General features: G+C 35.6%; 1 protein-coding gene across 1 annotated transcript; it reads right to left on the reverse strand.

Annotated features, from left to right (window-relative positions):
• Positions 1 to 4,557: 4,557 nt before the first annotated feature.
• On the reverse strand, positions 4,558 to 8,925 carry LOC128235105 (uncharacterized). Its single transcript, XM_052949841.1, has 5 exons — positions 8,880 to 8,925; positions 7,612 to 7,746; positions 6,657 to 6,765; positions 6,242 to 6,313; positions 4,558 to 5,388 (listed from the first exon to the last, which is right to left on the reverse strand). Exons 1-5 carry the CDS (start codon positions 8,898 to 8,900, stop codon positions 5,282 to 5,284), a joined length of 444 nt encoding a protein of 147 aa, XP_052805801.1. The 5' UTR covers positions 8,901 to 8,925; the 3' UTR covers positions 4,558 to 5,281.
• Between the last annotated feature and the right edge of the window lie 897 nt (positions 8,926 to 9,822).

Raw genomic sequence — 9,822 nt, forward strand, 5'->3', positions numbered from 1 at the left:
TTTCTTACTTGTCAATTGTAAACAACAACTTTACAAGATGGCACGGACAAAATTATATCAGTCTATAGACAATGGGTAAATTACGATTATAATAATGAGTTCTTCTTTTATGCTTTTTGATGAAATATGGAGTTTTACTAGTAAAATAACAACAGTGAAAATATCAATCTGATATTTTCACTGCAAAATAAGTAGTGAAAACATCAGCTTTCAGAACTACTTTTAAAATCCGTTGTATTTACTTCCCTTGATCAAAACAGAACACATCACTTTGAATCAGAAAATGTTGGCAAATAAAATATTTAAAATTTAATGAAATCTTATAAAAGTGTAAAAAAGATATATTTGGAAATTAACAACTTACCATTTATTAAAAAAAATATTTTTCCCCGGTTTCTTGATCGTTAAGCTCGAGGGATAAATGCGAAGTGGCATTAAATAAAGAAGAAGATAGAAACTTTTCGCTTTCACCCCTCGAGCTGAAAGTTCGAACATTTGCTTTCATACCAAACAAAATACAGACGAAAACAACTATTCGAACATAAATAGACTGTTATATCATCAAAATGCATTTTGAACTGTTTGTTGTTGTAATACGTAATAAGAACTTCCCGAAAAAATCATTAAACACTTTACATATATACTGATATTTTTTTTACCCCGCCAAAGCCTAAAAATGTCAACCATCTAGCGTGGTCCGCATTATTACCTGGAAATCGACCTGTCTTCAAGCAAAACATACTGGTCTCTGCCAGACAGTAAGATGACTGAATATCCATGTATCGTGAAACACATTCTAAAACTAAGAATTAATGATATAGGTCTGTAGCTGGAAGGGTCACGTTTGTTTTTGCCTTTACCTTTATATTGGTTTATTGGGAAAACATATACAGTAGTCATAAGCCCATGAGTACAGTATACAAATACAATGGTTAGTACATTCATATGGTTGACGATGAGTAGTATGTACATGTAGTAAGATACAGCGAAAGGAGAGTAACTTGCAATACAATAAATGAACACACACACACACACACACACACACGCATACGCGTTTATATATACTTGTGAGTTATATAGAGCTACACCGACGTACCGAGGTCTGCCCTTTCTGTTGAAGATAGAGCAACCATCTTTCAAATTAATATCGTAAATGGGGCATATATTGTAAATTGCTGTCGAGAATTCAAATAACATCAATAGTTTGTTCTTCAACTTTTCAACATCATTTAGAGGCATCTCCATATATGGTATGACATGTGTCTGTCATCTCCTCGTTTGCATATTACACACAACTGCCTCATAATGTTGATGATTAGTGAATACTTGTTTTAACTCATAACGTTGATGATCAGTGAATACGTGTTTACTCACCGAGGTAAAATATCGTTGTGTTAAATCATACATTAATTCTCGAGTTTACTAGCACTCATCATGAAGTTTTAACCCCTAGGAGGATTTTACCTCAAGTGTTCTTCCTCCAGAGCAAACCCCAATCTATCCCACTTGGGCCTTTTGTTTCCTTCTTCTTCTTCTTATTATTATTTATTTAGCATTCGTAAGCTCCGCCCATTCCTTATCATACATATTTTACTTCATGTCATCTAACCATAACATTTTGCGTTCGTGTACTTTGTGTGTGGCATTAACGACTTTGAACAAGTATTATGCTGCATTTGACACATTATTGTACACGGCTTTTTTCTTCCCGCTTCATTATTTTCAGAATTGTTTGATGACTCTAAAAATATTTGCACCTATCCGTGTTTTGCCCCGGAGGGTGGGTAGAGCGCACACCATGAAATTTAAACAGACTGCGTTGTTTTGTTTCCTGTCACGGAAACTTGTCAAAATTCAATCATGGTGTATGATTTGTTCCAGTTACTGTCGTATGAGGCGGTGTAACCGCGCCAGTCAGAATCCGCTTTCTTTAGCTCTTAAAGGCCTAGTTTAAGGAATGTTTGGCATAATAATCCCATGCTGTGCATCTCCTGCTTATCACACTGGTTCCACAGTAGGGGCCAATATCATGTGCATTGGTTTATTGGCTCAGGGCCATTTAGGGTCAATTTTTATAATAAAACAATGAAAACTGCGCAACAGGACACTCAGATTGGAGATCTGATAAGCCAATTAGGCATTAAGATTAAGATCAATTAACAGAAGTTGGGTACTTGGGGGGGGGGGGGGCACTTATAGAAGGCTTAACCTAGGCCTTTAAGGTTGTTCGGTTAACGCACTCCCGGGTTTGGTTCCCAGCCTGGGCGCATGTTGGTTTAGTTTGTGGTCACCAAGCTGGAAGAGTGGTATTTCTCTTGGCACTCAGGTTTCCCGCACAACACAACACCACACTATCGCGTAACAACTTGAGTGATTAATCGTAACAACTTTGTTTCACAATCGTTGCAAAAAAATAAGTAAATAAACTAAACTAATACTTCAAACCTGGGAACAATGCCGTGATATCGTTGATTATTGCTCTTATATCAAACGCATTTTGAGACTTAAAAGGTGCATAGCAAACATTTCTACATTAATGTATATTAATACTGACTTGAAAGTACAGATACAAGTTCAGTAGTCGAAAGTTTAAACATAATAACATAGGGTTAAAGCCAGAAACACAGAAAAACAACACAAACATGCACAAACGACACACAACATATATAATGTATAATACTAGGGAACTGTTTATCAAGGATTGTTGGGTTAAAACTTTGGAACGTCAGCAAAATGTAATTTTACTGGGGTTTAATTAGTTTGCGTACGCACAACCTCGTAACCAAATTGTAAAAACAAGCGGCACCATTAATGTCATTTGGAATGGTACATGATAGACGCCAGGAGTCTAAAATCGTTTTCTCTTTTGTATCGGCGGACTATCAGACTACTTTGACATCGAGACTTCGATTTAACCAACTGTTCACCTGTCCGGAGACCGGATAGACATGTAACACGTGTTCCAGTGGTGTATCTTTCATCAACTTAATCACAATTAAAAAAAAAGACGAGCTTTGTACTTAACCCTTGATCGGCCTTTGCCTTATTCTAACCAAACCCAGCCGACGGAAATAAAATTAAAACTAAACATGATACCTGCATAGTTTTGCCTAAGTTTATGTTTCTTCCTTTATTTATACCTATGTGTAACCATGGAGCTTATTTTCATCTTATTATTCACATTGCGTATAATTTGTTGGCTGTCAAATCTAAAAGCGATGATGCAAAAGAAATCTGATATAATTGTCAAGGGAAATAACTGAGTAAGAGAATTTGACATATTTGTCATTCGGAAACTCGGACTTGTAGGTTGGCTGCTAATAAGCGGTGCTAGAGTAAAAATATACTTCATAAAAACGTCTAAATTTATTTTGGTTTTGAAATGTGTCCTCTTGTTAATGTAAATCTTCATTATTTCACACGTAACGTTTCAAACTGACCACAATATTAAACGGTTACCCGAACTGTGTTGGCCACTGGCTTATAGTATAACTTTTTGGCTACCATTTAGAGCACAAAGAGCCAATTCCCAGCAGCGGGTTCCCTGTCCCCCTTAAAGCCACTTCAGGGTTTCATCAAGATAATTACGTAGTATTTTGTTCCTCAAGTCCATTATATAGATCGCTCAATACATTGTATACATTCCATTCTGTAGGTGGAACTCCGTGAAGGAACTTTTTGTTCACCATCAGTGTAAAACAAAGCATCCTTTTAAGGCAAATTTATTTCACGTTTAAGTACATGTATTTTATACATTTCATTAAAAAATATAAGCAAAAGAATTGGGGGTCATCATTTTGCTTCAGAGCAAAAATAATCTAAAAACAAACAAACAAGAAGCGCCGTGGAGCGAGCCCTCACCTTTTTTCGAAGATTAAAACGAGTAAAATTAAATATTTTAATAATTAATAATGCCAGGGGATTGCCCCTTGATCTACACTTGAACATTGCAGAGACTGAGTCGAGTTGCCATGATTATGGAATTTTAAATAAATCATGGACATTTTATATACAAGTCATTTTTGGTTACATGCAGAGGGAAATAAAATAGTGAACGAGGTTAACAAGCACATATGTGAATACATTGTGCAATGAACAATGTTAATCTCTCACATTCATCACATACATTTGCCATCTTTACATGTCAAGAATATGTCACAAAATACAAGTGAGAAACTACAAAGTAACATGAACTGCAAACCAATGACTGACACCATGAAATTACACATTAACTGTGAATGTGTATAAAATACACTTCTCCATAAAATTCAAATGAGAAATTACTGTTTGAATAAAACAATCGGCAACTCTAAAAATCTATTTGTGACAAAAATTATAATGACATAATGTCACCACTACTGAGAACATTGTATCAGTGTTGTACATGACATACCCATTTTGTTAAATTGTTGTTCGAGTGTATGTCAACATATATCTTCTATTTTTCATTTACAATGCAGTAGACCTTGGTACCAGTTTTAGTTGTGACAAAATATAAATTCATTGTGGTCATTGTGTCAAAACTGTTTGAAAATAAAGTTGATTTATTGAAATTATTATTGTATAGAAACAATCGACAAATTCTTATCCTGGTAAACTTTCTGCAAATCAACTGAAATTATATTTATTAACCTAGATGATAAACAGTGCAAGCGAAAATAAAGTGCTTGGACAAGCCTTTTCAGCCATTTTGAAGTTTCCAAGGCCTTTTACTCTGACACGCAAAAATGAACTCTGAGCAACTTTTGATAAAAAGGCTGGGTCATGTAACACTCGAAATGTGCTTATGATCCCATTGGCTGTTAAAAATATGCTCTTCAAAACCTCCGGAAATCTAAAAATGATTGAATCTAATTTTTAACAATGTAGAATAGTAACGATGACTTCATCATGATGACATAATTGATACATACTAAGAATAAAGCCTTAAGCCAGAGAAAAAATATTTTAGATTCTCATCCCAGCCCGCCCGTCAAATAAAAAAAAATAAACATGCCATTCAGCCCCATTTTTCTTCTTCAAAATACGGATAAGTATCAAAACATATTTTCCTCTGGCCTTTTGCTGCAATCCACTGTAAGATATAAATTAACCTCATATGCAGTGAACCATTGGCTTACAGAGACATGCTTGGACACCTTGACACTATGTACAAGATGTACTAGCACTTTGAACACTTATTATTGTTTCAGTGTGCAATCTGTCGTTATCCAACTGTGTAATGTGTTTTTTTATTGAATTCCACTTCAGAGAATTCAAACACTTGTGGCTTTTGATTGAATTAATACAGTCTATCATCTTCAGTTCCCGTCTCATAGTAATGTTGAACACTTCGACATTTTCTTAGGAGTTGACCTTGCTCCTCTGTTAAACGCTGAAAGTTCCTGGCTGAAATGCAAGAGAGGATTTAAGCTGGACAAAAGATAAAGGTTAAATAACATAAATAAATCACCAAGCCAGGAATATCGTTACACTTTAAATCATATATATAACTACCAATGTTATGAGCAACAGAAGAGTTCGAAGATATGTGCAAACTGGTTTGAGGAAATTGGAACTAGAGCTTGAAACTCTAAATGATCATGTGAATGTTGGTCTCACCATTCCACAAGTGGATTAAAAAATCACAAAATCGGCAAAAATGTATAACATTTCATGATTGCAACATCATTTGTGAGATATAAAATATTTGCCTCATGTACACAACTTTAAGTTGTATACAAGCATTCAGAGGTAGAATTTTAACAAACAGCAACACACCAATTTTAGAAAGCTTTTTGCATACTTTAGGAGGTAAAAAAACTCATAGAGACTTGTCTTTAGAAAGCCTTTAAAACAAATATGATTGCATTTGAGCTGTGTTGTCTAAACAATGGTCAATATCAGGATTAATACAATTATGGAAAACAAGTATCAAATTTGTCCAAGATTTTGTCAAGGAAAACATTATGACCAGATTTATCAAGACAGTGCCAAAATGGTCTCTTGAGTTTAACAGGGCTTTTTTAAGTGACCTAACAAGTTAGTTTTTCGACAAAAGAGCACCCAGTGCACACTGAGGTGCTTCATTTCAACACCCACATTTCATCAGTAACTGGAAGCATACTTTGTCTATATAACAGACAGCAACATTGCTGCAAATCTATTGGATCATAAATAAAACACTTATTTTTAAGCGAACACTTTTAATGAGAAACAAGATAAGTCTACGTCTGCAAGCAACATACAAACATGAATTTACCTTCAGGCAGCCCTTCAGCATGTTCAGAGATGACAGTGGATGGGGCAACTGTACCATTGTTCCCTGTAGCATCTGAAACACACAGTTAAGTTGAATGTTAACTGCTTCAATATTATGAAAGCTTACTGGTATTCAGGTACAAAATTAACACATGCAATTATTAACTTACTGGATACATAAATTATAAATGTTACAAAAATTATTAGATCTAAATGTATTAATCAAAAAGTGTTGTCATTTTGGGCAACAATAAATCAAGGTGAACAAACATCTGCGGTTAAACTTCAACACACACAATTCATTACACACTTTTAGCCTACATCATTAGGTACTAAAGTCAATGCATGTCTAGGTGCAACAGGAAAAAGTATGTACCTATTTACAGATAAAATGCTCAATTAAGCCTGCAGTTTACCAAGATAAGCATGGTCCACTTCTGATCTTCTGTTGATGCACCAAGAGCATCTTGAGATGGTTCTGAGATCTCTGTTGTTTCTGCAACTGTATAATCGTCTTAACAGCATCTGAAATGCATTGAAAGTGTTTCAAACTGCAACATTCTCGGTTCAGTCTATATTATATACCTGTGTTATAGAGGGTTGGGTTGAAGTCATGGGCAAACAGAACTGTAATAGCATTAAATAGTCATTCTAGAAAACTGGCGCCAGTTTTCTAGTAATTTTGGAAATCTCTCTCTATATATAAATATTGTTGAATAATGAAAACCATATTTCCAAACAACATTATGATGCAGAATACCATAAAAAGTTAAATTACAAGTGCAGAGCTCCTGATAATTCTGTAGGGTTAATGGTACTGTTTGCTGACCATTTTGGACCAAGCATATTGTTCACTTGTGGTTGAAATTAGCACAAGCCTACAAGCGCCGCACTCGTAAAATACGTTCCGGGCTGGCTTAGATCCTGGGTTTTATACAGCAGGGCTTGTTTAAAATTGTATTGCCAAGCAGAAGTATAAGAATTCTGGTTTCCTCATTCAAAAGATAAGGTTTTAATGCAAAAAGTTATTTTACTCTACTGGTGTTTGGGTGTAAAAGATATTAAAATACAAGGAATAATAATGTGCATACTTTTTGTGTTGTTTGTTCTTTATTTTAACTTGTATTTAGGAGGGAAAATTCAAGAATGTATTTATGGCATTATACAATTAAAAAAAAATCAGCTTTGTCAACTCCTGGTTGTGAAAGAAATGGGAAATATGAATTTTGTTGCTCCCGCTCCTTGCTTCAACTTTTCTTGGTCACAATCGAACAAATAAACAAATATTTGGTGTGGCCTAAAGTTCATACATTACCCATAAAAGTACAGTGCATTTATTCCTGAAATTGTTTGAGCTCATAAATGCCTTACTTTTGCTTCTTCCTTCCTGCTTGAATGCAATATGTCTCTCGCAGAGAATATATCCTCCAAATATTTTCCGCAGATGCCTCTCACTCTGATCAACCATAATACTGTAGCTGCTCCTGGGTCAAATCTTGAACATTGCTGCAAAAAAACATGTACAAAATTAGAAAACATGTCCTGCAAACAATTGCTTAAGATTACTAAGTATGCTTACGGTACATAACATTGTTTTATATACCGGATAGGTAAAGTTTAGCACAAGTCACCTATAGCTGATGTAGAAGTGTTTCACAACTCCATGGAAAGGTGTCTGTTGTAGCCCTTTCCATTGGCGAAGCAGTCACCAATGTTTTTATTGTTTATAGTAGTACATGAAAGAAACTAACATTATTCATAATATGTGCACTGAACACATCCTTAATCAATAAAATGAAATGACAAAACAAGATTCCTTGAGAGCAAGGTTAATTATCTAGTCTATGTGCAGGTATCTCACTCAAACAGTTGTGGGTTCATTCTGTATCAGGGATACATGTAATGATGTATGTCTTTCTGACAAGCTTTTAAAACAGACACATTCAGGTTTGACCGGTGAAGGAAACAAGACCTTTCCGGTTACCTTATACATTTAATCTCGATCTTGAATTCCATTATTTTTTCTCCATGGTCATTTCACTTTTACAGAATCAACTTCATCATTCTCTTCAGATATTGCCTGGTTTTCATTCCCTTTGTTCATTATGAAATGATTATCAATGTTTCAACCAAGAAAATATGCTAATATTTTAACAAGAGGGCCATGATTGCCCAAAGAGTTGTGACTTTATTTGAAGATTTTTCACTCCCCCGCTGATTAGGCACCATGGGGATATTTTCTTTGAAAAACAGACATGCTAAAACTGATAGGATTGTATGTACACCAACATATGTCAGATGTCCTAAAATCAATTTTAAGTTACATACAAACATTCTGAGGTACAAGTTGAACACACAACAAGTGAGCAATACACAAATCTTGAGAAGCTTTTAGCATACTTTGTGAGGTAATCAAACCGCAGTATAGCTGATGGTATTTTAAAATTTATAACATTTTGTAAGGAACACACACACACACAAACAAACACACACATTCCGAGGTATATCTTAATAAGCATTGTGTCTACTTTATGAGGTACCTTTTGACAGAAAAAGTCTTTAAGTTATGAACATCAACAGACTGTGATCACCAGCGACAAATAATTACTCAAAGAAAGTTGGTTTCGTATTCAATTTACCTTGAGGCGGCCCTTCAGCATGTTCAGAGACAACTGTGGATGGTAAACTATCACTCTGATTTCTACAGCATCTGAAACACAAATTTAAGTTGAATGTAAACTGTTACAAACTCATTAAAGCTTAAAACTTCACAAACATATACTGGTATTCAGGTATAAACAAGAGCTGTCACAGTATGTGACGAATGCCCCCGAATGTGACATTGACCTACGAACAAGGTCAGTACATGAAAAGTTGATCTTGCCTTTACGTGTCAAATACATATGGCAAGTTATTTTAAATTGCCTCTGAACATAAAACAATACCACCCATACTTGACAACCTACACTGTTATGTCCTTATATTCAGAATTCCCTTGTGAATAAACACTTGTGTATCTTTCACCTTAGAGGTAGGGACACGGGTCTTGCACACGACACGTCGTCTTCGTATGTGGAACACATGTAGCAAGTGATTTTAAAATCTGTCCATACAAGGGAAAGTAACAGCCCTGACACGACAACCTATACTCTATGTCCTTATATGCAGCACTCCATTGTGAATAAACACTAAGTGTGACCTTGACCTTTGAGGTAGGGACACGGGTCTTAAACGCGACACGTCGTCTTGGTATGTGGAACACATGTGGCAAGTTATTTTAAAATCTGTCCATACACGAGAAAGTTACAGCCCGAACACGACAACCTATACTCTATGTCCTTATATGCAGCACTCCATCGTGAATAAACACTAAGTGTGACCTTGACCTTTGAGGTAGGGACACGAGTCTTGCACGCCACACGTCGTCTTGGTATGTGGAACACATGTGGCAAGTTATTTTAAAATCTGTCCATACAAGGGAAAGTTACGGAGACGGACGGACGGACAGACAGACTGACGGTGCAATTTAATATGCCCACCTTCGGGGGGGGGGGGGGGCATAAAAATAACACATGCAATTAT

The sequence above is a fragment of the Mya arenaria genome, chromosome 5 (assembly GCF_026914265.1).
Source record: "Mya arenaria isolate MELC-2E11 chromosome 5, ASM2691426v1".
NCBI lineage: Eukaryota > Metazoa > Mollusca > Bivalvia > Myida > Myidae > Mya > Mya arenaria.

Coding starts and splice junctions, on each gene's coding strand:
- LOC128235105 (XM_052949841.1), bottom strand. CDS start 8,900: ATGCTGAAGGGCCGCCTCAAG. Junction 6,766..7,611: donor GCAGGAAGGAAGAAGCAAAA/GTAAGGCATTTA, acceptor AATGCATTTCAG/ATGCTGTTAAGACGATTATA. Junction 6,314..6,656: donor AGTGGACCATGCTTATCTTG/GTAAACTGCAGG, acceptor TGTGTGTTTCAG/ATGCTACAGGGAACAATGGT.